At 38.1% G+C, this 19,684-nt stretch overlaps 2 protein-coding genes across 3 annotated transcripts in view; both read right to left on the bottom strand.

Annotated features, from left to right (window-relative positions):
* The window catches only part of bsnb (bassoon (presynaptic cytomatrix protein) b), a 75,001-nt gene extending 67,764 nt beyond the window's left edge, over window positions 1-7,237 (bottom strand). Inside the window, exon 1 of the mRNA XM_041980977.1 lies at window positions 7,059-7,237. Within this exon, the coding sequence (XP_041836911.1) occupies window positions 7,059-7,237 (179 nt within the window). The remainder of the gene's footprint in view (window positions 1-7,058) is intronic.
* Window positions 7,238-9,376: 2,139 nt separating this feature from the next.
* bap1 (BRCA1 associated protein-1 (ubiquitin carboxy-terminal hydrolase)) lies at window positions 9,377-19,673 on the bottom strand. 2 transcript variants are annotated; one of them, XM_041979717.1, is made up of 17 exons: window positions 19,465-19,673; window positions 19,152-19,181; window positions 18,971-19,025; window positions 18,643-18,775; window positions 17,860-17,979; window positions 16,509-16,570; window positions 16,229-16,371; window positions 15,803-15,881; window positions 15,583-15,706; window positions 15,071-15,203; window positions 14,768-14,952; window positions 13,716-13,849; window positions 13,162-13,625; window positions 12,742-12,971; window positions 12,463-12,555; window positions 12,302-12,374; window positions 9,377-10,338 (listed from the first exon to the last, which is right to left on the bottom strand). In XM_041979717.1, exons 1-17 carry the CDS (start codon window positions 19,499-19,501, stop codon window positions 10,205-10,207), a joined length of 2,229 nt encoding a protein of 742 aa, XP_041835651.1. In that variant the 5' UTR covers window positions 19,502-19,673; the 3' UTR covers window positions 9,377-10,204. The 2 variants fall into 2 exon arrangements, with proteins under 2 accessions (XP_041835651.1, XP_041835652.1); XM_041979718.1 differs by having other exon boundaries at window positions 15,095-15,203; window positions 19,465-19,672.
* Window positions 19,674-19,684: the final 11 nt, after the last annotated feature.

The raw sequence follows: 19,684 nt of genomic DNA, 5'->3' as shown, positions 1-19,684 counted from the left end.
ATTCTCTGTCTACTTCATTTATTATATCACAGTCTAAAACACTCAAGAGTTAACTTCTGAGATGCTCTGTAAAATCATAATCTACCTCGTTCATCTCACCGTTACAGTATTATACCATTTTACACATACACACGTATGCTAACATTATCTGTTTTCACATTTATTTTTCAGATTTGACACGTTCTTGCTTTACAAGGTAGACTCATTTTTTATGTGTTACAGAACATTGAATTAGACATGTTTGTAAATAATTAATAAAACACTTTTTATTCTCACACAAGCACACGCCTACAAATACACCTGCTGGAAGTTTACTGCAGCCTTTTAGTAGCAGAAAGACACATCATCACAAATACTTCAACCTTTATACGAGGAATCACGTTCACCTATTGCACAAATCAATTTAATTATAAACCCACTACGCTCAAGGGTGAAAATAACCAGTTTTTCCCTTATTTATTTATTTATTTGTTTATTTATTTGAGAAAAACTGATCAGCCTTCACAGCATACTCTCAAGCAGCTGTTTTTGATGAGCTTAATTTAGCTTTTGTCAATTTGTCTAACGTTCACTGTTCATCATAAACACAGCAGTGTTTTAGGTTGATTAAGGAAGATAATAATGGAAGAATGGAGTTTGTGGAGAATCTGAGAAGAATCTGAGCATGGGAACTCAGGACTCACTGAAGTAAAACCAATTTATGTTGTAGACCTTTTAGATCTGTACAATATACAAAATGTAGCTTATACATCTGACATATTGTGCATCTTGAGTGTTGACATTTAAAGCCCTTTAATTCTGTGATGAATTTTGGTCCATGTAACAGTAAAATATTTTATTGTAGTACCCTACAATCTGATAGCAGACAAGTAAAAAGTCTGGCCAACAGAAAGGCAAATATTGACTACTTTATGTTTCTTTTATCAGCATTTGTGAAGTTCTTGTGGTTTGTTTTCACTCTGAAGCTGTTCTGTTCTGGCCTCAGCAACGTGTTTGTGGTGGAACAAAAGAAGTCTAACAATATTGTAAACATGGGTTTTCTTGCTCATTCTGTCCTTGAGGGCATTAAAGCAAATAGTTAAATATGAACTAAGAATTTCCACTGTCAGAACAATTCAGACTTTGTTTTGTTATGGTTTGTCATCCTCAAAGACAGTCTCAGCGGCAGCCCTGCATCTACCGTGATGGGAGAGTGAAAATAAAGGGAGACAGCAAGGAGCTAAAATACAACCTGTTAGCTACGGCCGATGACTGGAACGGCTGGACAATTCTAACCTTGATCTACAGGAGTCCTGTGTTCACCGCAGTGAGCCCATCTGGGAAGAGTCTACACTTTTCAAAACATTGCTAGCCTGTTAAATTTGAAATTCAACACAAGTGTTGACACTCCATGGCCGACCTGCTCTCTTGCTGTCTGAGGCTAATCTGGACAGATATTATAAAGCACCAACCTAATAATACATGCTGGAGATTAATCTAAGTCCAAATATTAGATATTTCTCTTCATAATGTAAAGGATAGCTTCACATAATAACTATCACTTGAATAGCAAAGATACCTACTGGAGACTTGTGTGATTTATGCAAAGCCTTAGATATGGCTTAACAAGGGTTAAAAGATAAAAAAAAAAAAAAAAAGTTTAAAGTGGTAGACATCTTTTCAAGAGTCTTTCTTTTATATGTATTCTGATTCATCATTAAATGAGAGTCAACTGAGATTAACTTGTGGCTGTGTATATCTATTATGAAAATGTGGTAAGCAGCGCATTTCTGTGATGATATTTTGTTATACTGGAAACGCCCTGTTAAAGTTCAGAGAGACACTTTTATTCTACACAATATAAACAATACACGTGACAGAATCCCACTGTCACTACGATTACACTAATTAGCATCGCAGCTGCACCGCATTATCAATCTTAAAGGAATTGTTTGACAGTTTGCAAACTACTTCCCAACAATGCCAAAAAATAGATGAGAAAATGTATGCCATCCGCATATATGATCAGTAATATGAGCAACTAGTCTTTCATAGTCAGGTGTAATTAAATCCCTGTGTCAGCAATGGTCAACACTACGACTGCATCATCCTATCATTCATTCTAATAAAAACCACCCTGATTTGTTTGTGCCGCTTTACCTGACTTGGGTTACACTGAGCCCAGTAACAATGTCCCTGTAAATTAGTTTAAAATTACAACTACTTTTGATGAAAAAAAACTGTGAGAAAAACATTGAAGAATCTCAGGTTTGCCTTCCAGCATGGTCCAAATCTTTATCAAGACATGCCAACTTCAGTGTGTCAGTGAGTTTACTGTTCTGGTGAGATTGTTTCCTATAGCAAAGGGTATTTTGGTAGCGTGCAAGAAAAAGGAGGAGATGAGAATACCACTCAAAATAAGCTGCAGGCCTATCTTAATAGTTCAAATGCTGTTAATCAGACCATGGGGTACTAGCAAGCAGTCACATGGTTTAGCTAAACTATGAAACTAGAAACAAGAAGACAGAGTTAGCCAACCCCTGTCATAAAGTAAATATATATTTTGTTTCTATACGATGTCAGCAGCCATGTGTGTACCTATATCTAGTATTCAACAAATAGTGTTTTAGCTGGCAAAATCTATTACGTGTATGGCCTTCATGGTGAGCCACGCTCGATGTGCCAATCAAGTATTTTTTTGTGTTCATTCTTTTATTATTAACATCCAGTTTGTCACTTGTTTTGTGGAACAGAGATGATAATCTGATAGTTTCTATTTAATTTTAGCCATGTATTTGGCTACAGTATATCTGTATCAGTCTATGTTTAATGGAAATGCTATATGTTACTTATTGATTTATACTTCAGTCCTTTGTAAATGAAACTGGGTAACTGCGGCCTCTGAGTGAAAAGCTATCTTGTGCTTCCCATTTAGTAATATTTAAAGGTCAAAGCAGAAAGACAGCAGATGAATCAGATCTGCATGTGTACAGAAGCAACCTTTGTTGTAAATGTCCAAGTAAAAACATGACACGAAGTCTAAATCCAACATTGAATATCTGCTCATCAAAATAGTATCAACATCTGTTATGGCTGTTTTCAGCAGTTTCGGGGAATGTCACATCAGACAAATGCTGCTTTTTCCCCCCCAGAGGAAATATTTTCAGATTATAATTATTCAGCAGAACAGATTTAATTTTGTCCTGCAAGGACTTCTGGACACATTGGATACCGGACAAGGTGTCCTCTGTCTTTGAATAAGATAGACAAGCAACAAACACATATTAAACTATTTCCTAACAAAAATTTAGACAAAGAATTGAAGAGAGGAATAACCACTCAAAAGACAGAAAAAACTCAAGCAAAAAAAATTGTTTCATTACTTTTTCAGCCATCCAAAACTGTAGTGAGGTGCTGACAAATGCACCTAAATCATGACTGTGTTGAACACTAAACTAACTATTAGGTGTCTAGGACAGAGGTCACTAGCAAAAGTGTTAAAACAAACAAACAAAAAAATAAAAACATAATGAAAGGTGTGGTTAGAGTGAACCACCACACTTCTGATTTCTGTACTTTCAGAATATTTTATCACATAGACTCAGACAACCTTAGCTCGTTAATTCAAACAAAAAAGCTCATGTGGGGCTGAGACATCAACTAGGAATAGCCGACAGTAGAAACATATTGATGACTGTTATTCAGATCAATATAAAGGTCTATCCAATGTTTGCATTTACAGATTGATTTAGCATAGTATTTTTGCTACAAAATGTCTAATTTGCCACTAAAATTAAAGCAACTAAAATGCCAAAGGAAACTCTAAAAGCATACATATTACACATTACAAAAGTTTCTGTATACTATAGTGTTTGGAACAATCTCATTAACAATAAGAACTACCTTTGCATTATTGGAGGTTTTACAACCATTTAGTAATTCTAGGTTACACAGTGTGGAGTGCTCTCACTGCTACAGGTAAATTTATTATAAGGTCATGCTGTCTGAACGTTATGTCTTAGGACATGAGTGCTTCAATTTTTTTAATGGACTTTATGAACTCTGCCTTTATTTGGGTTTGAAGATAACTCATGTTGGTAGCATACATTAAACACACTGAATCAGGTATCTTTCCACATTTGTACTGATCAGTCATAACAGTATAACCACCTGATGAAAGAATAGCCAAATGAGCTCTGACCAGTCATAGTATGGACAAAAACCATTTGATGGTGTCCTAGAGTGCCTGTGCTGACCTGTGGATTGTGGGGTGAGGTCTCTGTGCATTAGACTTGGTTCTCACAGATCCTATCAGATGGGTTTTGGGGAATTCTATAGGCCAGTTGAAGACCTCAGACTCTGCTATGTTCTTCGAGCATGTATGGGTGCAGCTTTCTCAGAAGAAATCGGAGCTGTTCCAAGATGAGACACTTTACCTGTCAGTGGTTTTAATGTTATAGCTGTTTGGTGATTTTCTGTATAGCATATGCTATTACATGGTGGAGTGGGTGTTATTCCTCATTTAGTAGCTATGAGACAGAAAGTAAATAGATAACATTTTATACCATCAAAACTCCTGACAGGCAAGGTGTATAATATTGACCATGTTGTTTTCATGCAGTCTTGCTGGGAAGTTGTGGGTCATGACATTCACGTGGATTTTACTCTGACCTCTCACATTAACATTGTAGCAGACCATGCACAACCAATCCTGCAAACTCCCATTTCTGACAGCAGTGACGTCTGACCAGCAGGACAATGTACCACTCCAAACTTTGAGGTTAGAGCTGCTGCTCAAGAAATACAACAAAGACACTACTCAGATCAAGCATCCATAGGAAACACTGAGACAAGTCTGATCCATATGCCCAAACAAAACTTAAACGAGCCACTGCAGACACCACAAGGCAGTGTTGATGCTAAAAGTAGACTGAGATGTTGTGGTGACATGAGAGGGATGTACATAATATTAAACTAATGGTCTTTTATGTCTGATTGGTGTAGCAAAAGTAGACTGAGCATATTGCTGTAAACAGGAAACAATTTGGAGCTTGTGTCAGAATGCTCTTCAGTAATGGTCAACAGATCAGGATGACTGTGCACTTAGTCAAAGCTGTTATGATAAAAGAAGAAAACAATTATAGTGGTGCTCCGTGAAGCAGAAGGGTCGACCAAATCCCACAGCATCATAAACTCCTATAAGGGTTCAGACTTTGTTCTCTTGCAGAGACTGAATAAACTGCATCATGGCCTGAAATAGAGCAAAGAAATCCTGTATAAAATAAGGTTAAATAAAACTTATAATATCTCTATTCATACTAACAGGCAAACTCATAAAATGCTAAAAAATAATTTCAATTAAAATGAAAGTCTTCTATCTACAACTTCAACCCAGCCCCTGTCTCTGTGTTTCTGAAACTCACAAATTCTTTGTAAAGAAATATCTTAAATCAAGATTTGCACTCTTAAGAAAACCATTTAAATTAACTAAATTATAGAGACTCGTTCTCTCTGCCTATTTCTCATTATGTCTCTCTTTTTTATAGCATACTGCCCTCACCATCACTTTATGAGACACCTAAGAGTGGATACCAGAGAGATCAAGATATAAAAGAATCATGAGATTACAAGGGAGTAGTAAGCCTTAAAAACTGACCCATGGTGAATATACAGGATGAACTGTGAGTGTTCTAAGTAGAAACACAGATAGGACTGGATATTGTTAAAAGTACAAGGCAATCTTTGCACACACCTTTAAAACTTTATGTGTAAGAACACAAATTGAGCTACAAATGAACAAAGAAAAAATGTATTTTCCACAGAATCTAGCTTTACCCTTGAATTTTAGCCTTGAGTGCAAAAGCTTGCAGCAAATCCATAAATCTATTTAAACATCAGGCTGAAATGCAAGTATGATTTGACTGTAAGCAGGTGTGGCAAATCCAAGATTCAGCTGTGTCTCTGCATGTCAGTGTATTCAGGTCTACAACTGCTGAACTGTGTAATTAAGGCAATATCAGATCTTGATAGTAGCGTAATCCCTACCACACACCAACACAGAAAATGCTGACTTACAAGCTAGTACATGTGATCACAGCGATAATTAGCAAAGGGCTAATATTTTATCGGCCTACTGTGTTAGCATTAGCCAGTTTGGGGTTTAATATGGACCTACCAGTAGGAGGGAAGCACTGTCATGTAAGGCTGCCCATGCCTCTGTCAGAGTGTCTGATCTCAGTGTCTGGGTTCCCTTTAAAGAGATGCAACACCATTTTTCCAGATGAAGTAACCCTTTTCTGTGCAGTTTCAGTGATGAAAAACAATTTTCTCTCACTGGGTATTGATTTGAGACTGAGAACTGATCAATGAGACAGCTATGGTATATACATTTTGGACCTGTTCTCTCAGTGACGTTGGTGATATCTGATGGGATCACTGTCACCCTGCACAACGTTGACATCAAGATACAGACGTCTGCAGGCACGGTGTGTTTTTCAAAATGACTGTATTAACTGCTAATCATGCCAAAGCAACCTGTAATAGAACCTACTAAGCCCTTCAACGTGAGATGCAGTGCACTTTGCATCATTTACATTTTTTATTTATTAATCACCTGACACTATGAGAACAATAATGCTTCTTAGATCCGTTACATAGTATTCACGTTTACTATGAGATAGAAAAAAATGTCGCCCCTTCATTCATGATACTCATTAAATCCATAGGACAGACATGGTGAAAACGGGCGTAGAAATTCCTCTTGTATCGGCAGAAAACTATATTAACATATTATTGATCCTTCATCGAAAGCTTTGCACATCAAATTCGAGCCAAAGTGTCGCTGACTAATCGGCAGCTGCTGCCCAAAACACAGAGCTTTAAAAAGGGGGTGGTAAATTGTGTTGACAAGGATATTGAAATAAATAATTAAGCGTTCATTCAAGTCTATATACACGCAGTCGTCTGATCCGAGGCTCCTCTCTGTACTAATGTACGGTACACTCCACGCTGCCCGCTGTGTAGCCTCCCTGATTTCGCTCCACAGTTTGGTGGAGAAGCCTCCTAGCTATCGCGGCTACCTGTTAATCCCCGGCCCGGGTGCAGCCCCACTTCCTCCGGCTGGCGCTCCGTTGCTGGGCTTGATGAGCTGTCCAGAGTCCGGTGGTGCTGAAATGGAAGTCGGAGCCCCTGCTGCAGGGACGGCGGGGCCGGCCTGTCCCGCCTGTCCCTCCCCCTCCATACTGGCCTCGTTCCCCATCGTCTCGGGATAGGTCTCGACGGAGAGAAACGATGTTGTAGATGGTTTTACAGCTGTGGTAAAAACTCAGATGAAACTCAGCGCTGCTCCCCTTCCGCCATCATCACCTACAATTCAGCATCCCGCACGGAGCACGCGCGTTGACGGAGAAGGTGAAGGAGCGCGCAGACGCAATGGGTGGTGACTTGTGTGGCTCGTACGTGCGCGTTCACAGTGCTCAGTTGTGTCAAGCCCCATAACACCACGCAAATATCCCTTAAGGGCGAAAGACGAATGACCATAAAAACCTCCTCGATTCAGTTCACGTCTCTCCTATTATAGATTAATTGTTTTGGAACCTAAATGATGGAGACACAAGAGAGAACGGAAGGAATGCTTGAAATATGGCCTGCCAAAAGGATATAGGATCTCGCACGATCATTTCAAATGATCATGGTCACCTGTGAGGTATAACATGTATTTTGTTTAATAACATGAAAGTAATCCATTTCATCCTGGAAAATAACCAAAAGTAATAAACGATTGAAACTTGACTAAAATGAATTTTTCAAAAGACTTAATAATACTTAATAAAGTCATGGTAATCATAAGATTTTGAATAAAGACATGGAGACTAGTATTTATTGGTTCTTGACCTTTTTATAATGTGTCTTGGTTAGCTTTCTGTACACCAGATAAACAGCTAAGTTAAAAAATCGTTATATATTGGGATGATATAAAAAAGGCTATTAAAAAGGCTATTATTGTCTGTTTATTCTTCTTATTTATTCAACACAAAAATAACCATACAAAAGAAAAGAAAAGAAAAGAAAAGAAAAGAAAAGATCGAACCAACTCAAATAGTTTCAGATTATAACAAGCAAATCCATTCAAGCCACTATGGTAAAGTGTGATTGTTTGAGTTTTCTGAAAAACTCGCTGTCACCACTAAACTTGACAACCAGATGAGATAAAACATTAAAAAGGACTGTTTATCAAAACTCAACTTTTTTCTCATGCGGAAAAAAGCACAGTGTTTGCAGAAATAAAAAAAAGTTTTAGAAATCATGCCATACTATTAAGAAAATCTTCTCTGAAAATTTTTTTAGTATCTTTGCCCCCTTATGTGCTGAGGGTGTATGATAAATGTGACAAACTACTAAACTATGCTTTAGATTAAATAAATGTACTAGATGAATAATTTTGCTTGTATTGTTTTTCCTTGATTGATCATGAATCAGCAACTGTTGATAACTGGCTAAATGAAATCCTGTAAGAAAAGCTCTAACATAATAATCTGCTCATCGTCTTTAATCCTAGACCTAATGCTCTGGATTCTGGATGTTGAATAAAAATAAATTTAAAAAAAGTCTTCTGTGGCTTCAGGACATCACACTTGTTATAGACATCTCTTTCATAAAACTTTAGGCAAATTGGTGTTAACTCTAAAGAATGGATTTATTGAACTCGTGTGTAAAATGGGTATAATTTTATCTCCCACTCCCACCTAGGCTGCTGGGTACTTCACTACTTAGCCATTAAGCCAGTGCCATTTTTATAGGCTCATACTAGTGATCCAACATGCAATGAGGTATCAGATGCATACAAACTGCCACAAATATGTACTTCTAAGACTGGTGGTTTTACTCATCACATGCTAAACATCCTTTATTAAATTATGCTACACAGAACAAAAACTCTGTCCATTACTGACATTATGTAAAAATTAATTTTGATTATTTTGTTTAACAAATTAAAAGTTTGTAATTTGCTACAAAGACACACACTGGTCTGATAAACAAAATGGTGACAAAAGCAAAAGAATATTAACATGACAGCAGCAGTACCATAAAACAATGTAGTAATTTGAGTGTTGTGCTTTTTTATATTTGTGACAGGGACAGATCTGAGGCACTCCCAGTTGTCTCTGAATGATTGCTCTCCCTAGTGTACACCAACTGTCACTACAACAGTTATATAAAATAAACCCACATACACATTTAATCTAATAAACAGTACAAATCTTGTAACTTAGTTCTCCTCCGCTCCCAGCCCCAAAGTAAATCTTACACCCATCTATTCACTAATCCAGGAAAATCCACAGCAGTCAGTCACTTTTAAAACCCAAAAATGTAGAAATAAAAGTGGAACAGAGCAAGATATTTTCACTAACTTTATTGCAGAATGAACTGGCAAAAAAACAGAATTACTGAACTCCACGTACAGGCGAACAGAGAGAGAGAACAGATAAATATGTACAAAAACACACAGCTGCACACATCCAACTGAATAATCACTCACTCTAAGATCCATATGGGATACAAAAATAACAAGTGCTTGTTTATCATTTACAGAATCCCAAAGCACAAGTTGACAAAAAAAAAAAAAAGAATAAAGCCTTTAATGAAAAGTCATTCTAGTGAGAAAATAAAAATAGACAGAGATGGATTGTGACTTGAGACTATAATTGTTCATAGCAACATCATAAAGTTGATTATACAGCACTGACTAAGACTAAGACTAAATATTTATGGATGAATAAAGACAACTTTATTTGTCAAAACATTCAATACTTCAATGGCACTGAAGAAATATTGACTTGTGGTTACCAAAGTGAATATTCAGTTACATATACAGGAGTTTAAATAAGTCATATCGTAGCAAACTGTTGAATTGACCATGAAAATGTAGCAAATGTCTTCCAATAAAAAGCATTCATGTGCAGAGACATGCCTTTTTCATATTTACAATCTATAGATAGAAATGGCACATGAAGATTTACAGCCTATAATGGCAGGATATATATACAGTAAATAATAAAAGGCCAAAAATACGGTCCATTTCACGAAGCAAAAGAGGCTCTGGCTAATGTACAACTCTACACTGCCTCTAGGAATGAGTATCAGGAGTGCAGCTTTTTTCCTTTTTTTTTTCTTCCTCTGCGGTGATTGCTTGGTGCTCACAGATTACTTACAGACATGACTGCAATTACTGCCGTTTGGCTTTGTAAGGTCGAGAGCGTTTCCTTCGATCAGGCTTCCTCTGTTTGTGCAGGCGGCCGATGCTCACTCCCTGCCGACGACGCACGGAAATATTTTGCTCCACAAGGCTAGCCAACATGCCTGCAGAAGATATCCAGTCAGAATGAGTGACAGTGCCAATAAAATGATGTAAAATATTAAAGAAAGTTAGGTTTATTCTGAGTTTTAAGCTGATTAAATGGAGGGGCACAGTTTATTGCCAAGATACTTAACAACTCTGATATTACGACAAACATCCTTTATGAAAATACAAAAAATAAATGTAGTGTTGGATTAAGATGATCTGAGTATAGAGTTGTTAGCAAAAGCTTGGTTTCTTTGAACTTGTGAAGAACCAATACTCAAAACATTTCAGCAACATTTCTTATTTTTTCACTTTTTCAGTTTCAATAAAAGATTAACAAAGGACATTAATACAGCCTAAAGCAAAACTTCAGCACCCTACAAAGAATATTTCAGTTTTTGTTTGGGAGATCTTTGTTTATTTGTTCTGCAAAACACTTCTAGTTCTGTAAAAGATTCAGGGCCATCTCAGACACACTGGCCTTCTGAGGTCCGGCCACACATCTAAATAATCTTTATGGTGGATGACTGTGAGGGCGAGGGCACAAGGCACAAATGTCTGCTTCCAAGTCTTAATGACGTTTATTAGAATCATTTTCCTATTATCCATCCAACCAGTGAAATGCTGCCACTGGGTGCAACACAAGCCCAAAGCCTATCTGAGTCACCCCCAAATTTAACAGCTGAAGAAACGTTTAATTTAACATTTAATTCTGCAGCATTTTTCCCCAACTTTGCTCATTCCTGCCAAAGACTTTTTTTTTTTTGATTATTAAAAGAAACTTCATCAGTACACACGACTTGTTCCATCAGGCTTTTTCTATTTGCGAACTTTGGAAGCTGAATTTTGTGTGAGAATGCAGCAAAAAACTTAAGATAAATCATCCTGGGGGGGGGCTTTACTTTTCCAAAATCTTACAAGCTGTTCACAAAAAGTTTTTCCAAAGTCTCAGAAGTCTTGAGTTTAACAAGCACTATTTCTGTTAACTGTCACTTTTTAATTACATTTTAAACTGATGAAACAGCTACCAGAAAACATGTTGCTATGCTCACAGTTGCCTCCTGCTTTGTGGGCAGCAGAGTGTCTTTAGAGTGCAGCTAAGAGGCACCAGTGGTTGATGGTAGTTGGGACAAGGTTCGAAAAGTCAGAGAGCCTAAGTCCTAACAAGCTATTTAAAGATGTGTAATATAACTTTCCAACCTTAAAACTCTGAATTCCTGACTTGTTTGATGGCACAGTGACATTTATTGTGCACATTTCTGGAGCCGTCGCTGCCCAGCAGCGTTCCGAAGCTGAAATACTGCACTTCACAACTTTTGCTTCTGGGACGACGCGTGGCATTTCACTTTACACCTTACGTCACACGCCAGCAACCAGATACAGACGGACTGGCTGTTTTGAATGCCCACTGTGGCTTATTTAGCAAAGAAAGGAATATGGACATTATCGAAAGAAAGGAGGAAAAGAAAGAGAAAGAGATGGAGACGGAGACAGAGACAAGAGATAACATAGGTATGAATTTTACTGGCTGGAGAGCACCCAGAGTACAGGTAGGATGAAGGATGGATGCTGAATCAGCCATCAGCCATGGTTCTCTATTGCCTCTTTAGGGCCTGAAAACATGGTGCCCAAATATCAAATTATCCAGCCAACCATCCACTTTCTGCCGCTTATCTGGAGTCGGGTTGCAGGGGCAGCTTCCAAGCAGGGAAACCCAGACTTTCCTCTCTGGCCTGCTTTCCTGGGGCCTCCTCCCAGTGGGGAGTTGCTTAAAATGTTGCTTAAGATCTTGAAAAAGAACCTTTCACGTTTAACTTTGTGGAATTAAGTGTTTCAATTCACAGTACCAGAAGATTTGAACAACACTTTTGCCTGTATATGGAACCTTGAGGGGTTTTAAGGGGATGGTTTGGATGGAAAGGGGAACAGAAGGGCTAAATAAACTTGGAAAAAAAAAGTAGCAGAAACAATCAGGTTTACCTTCTTGGGCCAGCATTGATATAAAGGTGCAGATAAACTCGTCATAATTGTGGGTCCTCCTCTGATCATCAATCTGAAAAAAGGAAAGCAAATCATTTAGATTGAAAGCCAATAAAACACTACAGCACCAGGTATACTGAGTTCTAGTAAAGAACACCTACTTTGTATTTCTTTCTCTTTTCTACTTCCTCCTTTAGATACACCTCATAATTGGCAATGTCAGCCTCCACACACTTCAGCAGTGCTAACAGCTCCTGCAAAAACAGAAATGATCCACCCATTGTCTGTGTATGTATTAGAGCACAACATTGGCCACAGCCCTCTAAGAAGGATCTTAAGCAAAAAAAAAAAAAAGTGCATGTGTGACCTATAAAGTTTAAATATGCTCAGTAGGGTATGCTGTACAGTACAACATAGCAAAGGGCATTCTCTGGACTTACTTTGGGTGAATACTTATCACCAGGAGGTTTGCTGTCTGCTCCAGATTCAGTGCTGATCTTTTCCTTCCCAGGTTTCACCTCTACTCCAGCTTTCTTCTCTTCTTCTTTCTTCACCTCTACAGAGGGTCCCTCATCTCCCTCTTTTACGCCATCTTTTTCATCTGCTTGCTCTTTAACTTTTGCTTTCTCAGGAGTGCAGGGCCGCTTTGTGCCTTCAGCGGCCAAATCTCCTGCACAGGTAATGAATAGACAACTCTGTAAAATTAATCTTAATGCGTATAATACATGATCAAAAGTAGGACACAGTCCTTCAAGTCTTAATGCAATTGCCTAATGTTCTCATTGTAATAAAATATTATATACTCCACTGCAGCAGAGATTTTTGTACCAATTTTGTAAGTAAGGATCTTGTGCACTCACCAGATGGAGGGAGAGCATATACGACTCCATCCTCCCGTAGGTGCAGCAACGCTATACTGACAGAGGGGCCAAGTTCTCTCACGGCACGGTTATGTCTGGAGTCTAGCCTCAACATCTCATCTTCTCCAAACAGCACACGCGACAGATGGGATGCAACTGGACTCGACGGGCGCGTGGCAGCTTGGGAGCGTGCAGGTGAGCGCAGGGGGGAGTTGAAAGCGCTGCCAATTTCAGAGGCCGTGTCGGTGCTTTCGTTGCTGGGTGTCGGTGAAGGCTGTGAAGCAGATGTGATACAAATACCCCCGGTGCGACCTTCAGTGCGCACAGACAGAGGAGTATTTAAACCATCTTTTCTTTGAGCTTCCTTCTTTAGTTTCTCAGCCAAAACATTGAGAGCGATCTGGCTCTCCATTCCGGTCCCAACGCGACCTGCTCGTGAGCGCAGACTCGCCTTCCGTCTAAATCTTAAAGAAACAAATATTTGAAGAGCTTTAGCATCAGTTCAGACCCCAACATTAAAGAGTCCTCACTCATTAATTAATTACAATGTTCACCTGCTGGAAGCTCTTACAGAACCAGTCACTTCTTCCTCCTCCTCATCATAATCATCTTCATCGTCCGAGTATGGGGGCTGAGGGGGACCTGGCATTCGAGAGCGCCCAACGCCAGCTGCAAGGTCCTCCTCCTCCTGTCAATCACAGAATTACTGAATAACCTTCGCTAGTTTCATGATGAGACATGGCAAGTTAAATACCCTTTTATTTATTAGCAGCTTTAGACAGAAGAAAACAGAGAGGTTGAACAGAGATGTGAACACTAGCTACGTTTAAATGGACAAATGTTTCATCCATCCAACTGAAATCAATCTGATTGCTGGATAAACTGATCCGATCAGCTGTTTGTTTATACGAAGGAAAGATTTAAAACAATCTGAACGGTTTTGAGATGTGCAATGCGAACTAATTTAGAAGATGAAGAATTATCTATTTTATTTAGAGCCTTTTGATCATCAAGATGCTCAACAATAATTCTTGACTCTCAGTTTCGAATAAAAACGTCGTCTCCACCACAGTCCAGTTCTGTTTTGCTGCTGCCATTTTTCAGACTGACTGTTTACATATGTATTTATATTTTTTTCCAGCAAATCTAACCATGGAAAGGTTTAAACAACTCCTCAATCGGACTGAAAACTCTTTCCGATCAAGGTTGATCAGATCTGCTGAGGTGTTTACATGATGCATTTTTATTCTGATTGGAGGTTTGATCGGATCAAAAGTGCTCCATGTGAACGCAGCTACTGTCATGGGGCATGAAGTGGTTCTTTTATACACACGTGGACAAAATTGTTGGTACCCTTCATTTAATTAAAGAAAAACTCACAATGGTCACAGAAATAACTTGAATCTGAAAAAAATAATAATAAATAAAAATTCTATGAAATTTAACCAATGAAAGTCAGACATTGCTTTTCAACCATGCTTCAACAGAATTATTTAAAAAATAAACTCATGAAACAGGCCTGGACAAAAATGACGGTACCCTTGACTTAATATTTTGTTGCACATTTGGTGGTCTCTCCAGGCAAATGACATATTCTGTCTCTTACCTGCATTGGAGACTTGGCGTAGTTGTGATTGTCAAGGAAGGCAGGCAGGCGTTGAACAATGGGGCTGGGACTGGTGACTTGTTGGGGACCTCCTCCAGAGGGGACTTGTGGTTTGCCCATGATTTTAGTGCTTCCTGAAGGGCTGGAAACACCTTTGGACTGAGCCCCACTTTTATCCACTGAATCTAAAATGACAGTTGTGTGTATTTTTATATATGAATTTAACATTTATGATAACCCTCTACAGAACTTACTGGATATAAATCAGGGAAAGACTATCGAAAAAAGGGGCAATCAGAACACCTGTATTAGCCCCTTGGGAAGTACCTGGCCCTGCATCTGCTTCTTTCTTAATGGCAGTGGTGGTTTCATCTGGAGAGGAAGAGTCCTGCTGCTTCTTGTCATGGACAAGCTCAGGTTGAGTGAGCCGGATCATCTGAAGACATAACAAACTTTGGCTGACACCTTAAAAAAGTGCAAGTTTCCCACAAGATAATAATAATACATTTTATTTAAAAGCGCCTTTCAAAAAACCCAAGAACATTGTACAAAAGAACATTAAAATAGTTTAAAAAAAAAAACAATAAGTACAAAACCAAACGGAACGGAGGACAACATAAAGATGGTGAGTGACTAGATGGCAAATTGGCAAATATGATTGAGCAGATGCTGTATGAATATAATCTGGTCCCATCTAATTACTTTAATTTCTGCTTATACATAAAACTATTAAGTTTAACACACTCTCACAAGTATTATGACTTGTGGGATTATGACTGGATTGTGTAAAAACTTAGTTCAACTCCATTCCTGACCTTCTGTAGACCCTCTAGAACAGTCTGCCGATTCCTCTTTAGAATTTCCAGTTTGGACTCATACTTCATCCTGCGGTCAGGCACCACTGCCATGAGGTTGAAGCGGATGTCATGGTACGGTTCGCTGAAAAAGAGTAGAGCAGCAGAATGAGAATTATGCTTGAAGGGTGAGCACAGAAGCTAAATCTCTACTACTTGAGCTAAGTGGTGCATGACTCACCCAGCAGTGGCCAGTCCAATCCTCTCCATAATAACACGGCGAGCCTTATCAGTCCATTCCTCATCTTCACCCCAGGGCCCTAAAGTTTAATGAAATAATATACATCATGTAAAAGCTTAAGAACTGCAAATTTCACAAAACACTACATGCATAAATAAAAAAAGCATTAAATTAGTCAAAATCTATTTTATTTGGTGCGTGTGTATTTGTTTAAATAACATTCTTTGACTGGTCATTTTAAGAGGAGCACATTTTATATTTTATTTATTTATTTATTTTATTTAACTTGGATTCCAGAGCACCCAGTAAGGTCTTACCTAACTACAGGATGTGCACCAAATAAAAGAAAAATATTTCAAATAAAAGTAAAAAAATAAGGAATTTCTTTAACTGAATTGTCATTTCTATGTCAATAAAAAGCCTCACCATGGTCAATGGGGTAAGCCTTGAGTCCATCAAGCTCAAAGAGGCGGTCTTTGATGGGAACATAGCTAACAAAGTGGAAGGCTTCCATGGTTCGCACAGCACTGATGCCGTTCTGTTTCTCTGGCAGGTGCCTGGGCTCCGGTCTCCAAAGAAACACAAAGGTATGCGTTTTAGAAACTGATGAATGCACAAAGCTTGACTCATCACACTTACAATCAAAAGACTTTAAGTTTTCTGTACAATCGCAAAATCTGAAAAGGAATCAGTAATTGTAGCCTACCTGGCATGGCTGTTATGTGCTCTTGCAAGCTCTGGGGCATTTCCTATTGCGTAACCTTTGCTCTGGAAACAAAAAACAGGAAGTTATATGCTAAAATATGGGACAAGAAATGAAGTTGGGTGGAGCTACAGAAAGGGAATGGAGGTAGCACAAGTGGAGTACCATTAACCTGCAAGAAGGTAAATTCACATTTGCTCAATTAATAGAATAAGCTGACGCAGTTCAAAGTGATTCATAGTTTCTATTACTCCAAGGTTTCATTATACAAATTCTACCCCGATGTATCTCCGATATGTGATATAGGTAAATACACTGAAGAATCATTTTTGCATTCTTTTCCGGAATGTCCTCTTATTCAACAATTTTGGTCAAGCATTTTTTTCTTATACTCGAGGGTCAACCAGAGAGACCTAATCGCAGATAGAGATATGATTCTGTTTGGGTGCTCAACAGAAACACAGAACCTTCCACAACCTCGTAGGACTGCTTAGCTTCTTAAGACGGTTTTGGCCAAAAGACTCATACTCAAAGGACGGAAAACATCATCTACTCCAGGTTTCAGAAACTGGCTTAATGAACTTGTGCATGTAATGACTTTGGAAAAAATGAGAAGAAATTTGGAATCCTTTACTGAAATATACAGACACATAAACCATGGACTAATGTTGTTCTCATGTAAAGTCATCAATGATGGTGGTGATAATAAGAACAGCATTAATATTTTATTTTCTCTTGGTCCCTGGTGATATGTACTTCTAAGTTAATTTAAATATGCTTTATGGTAGCAGGACATCAAGTAGACCAGGGTGGTGCTACCTTGGAGCCCCCCCATATCAACTTTGCAAATGGTTGTCTGCTAATGTGAGCTCTCTAATTTATGGTGGAGACAGGCACCTCACTCCTCATGTATGTATGTGTATGGGTGTATGTGTATGAATGCAATTGCAAAAGAGTGAATTCTATGCTGTAAGTTTCTATTTTTTTTTTTTGTCTAAACGCCCCCCCCCCCAAAAAAAAAGTAGAACTGGACAATCAAACTCCAGCTATGCCCAATTTATCCTAAATCTACTCATTCAGATTGGATGTGAGCAGAGTTGGATTTGGATGAAGTTGGATACAGGCAGAGTAAAACAATTCAAACATATATTCCAGCCAAAAATACATACACAAGTGTGGAATTAAAACTAATAAGAATCACATGGGCTATACATACTACCAATTTTAGTATCTGTGATATGTTACTCAACATACTAAGATTGCAGATTTCTTACAGCAAAAAAAAAAAAAAAACAAAAACAAGTTATACTTAAAATAATACAGATTCATGGGTGAGTGGGGAAAAACAACTTACTTCTGGACTAAATCCTTTTGTAAAAGCCTTCATGCGACTCAGCGTGGTGCCAAGCTCAACACCACTGCAGTTCAGAAGAACACTCAGCAAAGCGTGGGTGGCACATGAGTTGGGTATCAGCTATGTACAAAAGTGAAACCATAAACATGTCATAAGACAATAATTTCAAATAATGTAACATATACACACACACATATATATACATATATGTATGCTATGTATGTATGTTGACTAAGAGGAAGCTTTCATTAGCGTTTATTAATTTGTAAGAGGTGCTTAAATCATATCCTGATCATTAGTAGCTGATCTACTATAGAGAGTTGAGCACACGTCTCATGCTGTTTTTGTCTTTACCACACTGACCTGAGTCCAACTCAGAGCCATTGTATAGTAAATGTTAATATATATATTTTGACAACTTCATCTTTGCAAAAAAATTGTTTATGGGTCCAAATGGCACAAAAATACTAAACTCTACTGGTTGTGTCTCAGTAAAAATAATAATTAGATTTATCTACTTCAGGTTGATTATTAAAATAAACTAACAAGTTCTAGAAATTACAAATATTTTGACTACTGTTTAATAGTTTCTGGAATATACTTGCACAATTCAGGTAGACTAATAATTATAACGTAATCAGGAGCATCCTAATTATATCACAGGGAGCAGCTAAATCTGTAATATGACAGCCTACAAAAAACCTTTAAATTATGAACTCAAGACCATATTGTTGCAGCACTCGTTGCAATGTATAAAAACATTTGTTTCAGAAATTTACTGACCTGGTGAGCAAAAAACATATCGTTTACAATTTCCTCATCAATGACAGAGGTCTCATCAACCAAAGTGTTAACTTTCCTCCTGGACCGGCGCTCCTCAATCCATTTGAACAGGAAGATGAAGCCATAGACAGGACTGAAAAATAAAATTCCACTAAGCACCTCTGATATAAAACAAAGGAGATGCAGCATTCACCAAGACCTTCGTTGCATTTATTATTCACGCATAAACGGGGGAAGTCAACTTCACCTATAAGGCAGTTATAATTTACACAGTATTATTGTGAACCAAACAGATTTACATAGAGCTTGCCGATATAAAGTTACATACCTTTGACACTTGCTTTGAAGATCATAAATTTCCTCGACTTGGACACCTTTAACACCTTGGAAAAATTCAGACCAAGGAAAGTTAAAATGGGTTTAGTGCCCCCAGTCAAACATACAGTAGAGTGCTGTGGTGTTGCTTGCATCGCTGGGAATTTTTGAATGTTTAAATATCAACTACTCACCAAAGTCTTCCACAAGTAGAGTGAACAGCCCTGCAAGAACAAAACATTGGAGATTCAACTACTGACAAACGACCCAAAAGAAAACAAGTTTAAAGAGCTTTGTCTTATAGATATATTAAGGTTACTCCTTCCATTTTACCCTTGTTAAAAAATGTTTACCAAAATAACGCAAATGACTTTAACATTACTATTAATAATTTATTTGTATTATCCTAAAGTATTTCTTCGCGAGAAATAAATCTGTCAGCTTAGAAAGTTAATTTCAAGTGGAAGCTAACGATGGTTAGCTGAGATGTCTGTCGAAACGCATTACCTGGATCACTCTCGAGCTCAAGCCACCCTTTATTCATTTTTGCATTGGACCCAAGCAGACAATGTTTTTAAGATGTTTTCCAGTCCATTCCAAAAGGGAGGCAAGGCAATTTTTATGTGAATGCCGCGTACATTCGCGAGACAACCGTAAAAAGCTCAAAATAAACACAATAGACAGAACAGATCGCAAATTAACCACGTCATCAAGACCCGACGGATAT

Source organism: Melanotaenia boesemani, chromosome 3, assembly GCF_017639745.1.
Source record: "Melanotaenia boesemani isolate fMelBoe1 chromosome 3, fMelBoe1.pri, whole genome shotgun sequence".
NCBI classification, from domain to species: domain Eukaryota; kingdom Metazoa; phylum Chordata; class Actinopteri; order Atheriniformes; family Melanotaeniidae; genus Melanotaenia; species Melanotaenia boesemani.
Note: the sequence above shows the minus strand (reverse complement) of the source record. Positions and strands in the feature narration are given on the sequence as shown.

Excerpts from the sequence above, each read along its gene's own strand:
- bap1 (XM_041979717.1), bottom strand. The coding sequence starts at position 19,501 with ATGAATAAAGGGTGGCTTGAGCTCGAGAGTGATCCAG. Across the intron at positions 16,571-17,859 it reads CAAAAGGATTTAGTCCAGAA|AGCAAAGGTTACGCAATAGG; the intron begins GTAAGTTGTTTT and ends TTTTGTTTCCAG. Across the intron at positions 15,882-16,228 it reads GGCTTACCCCATTGACCATG|GGCCCTGGGGTGAAGATGAG; the intron begins GTGAGGCTTTTT and ends ATTAAACTTTAG.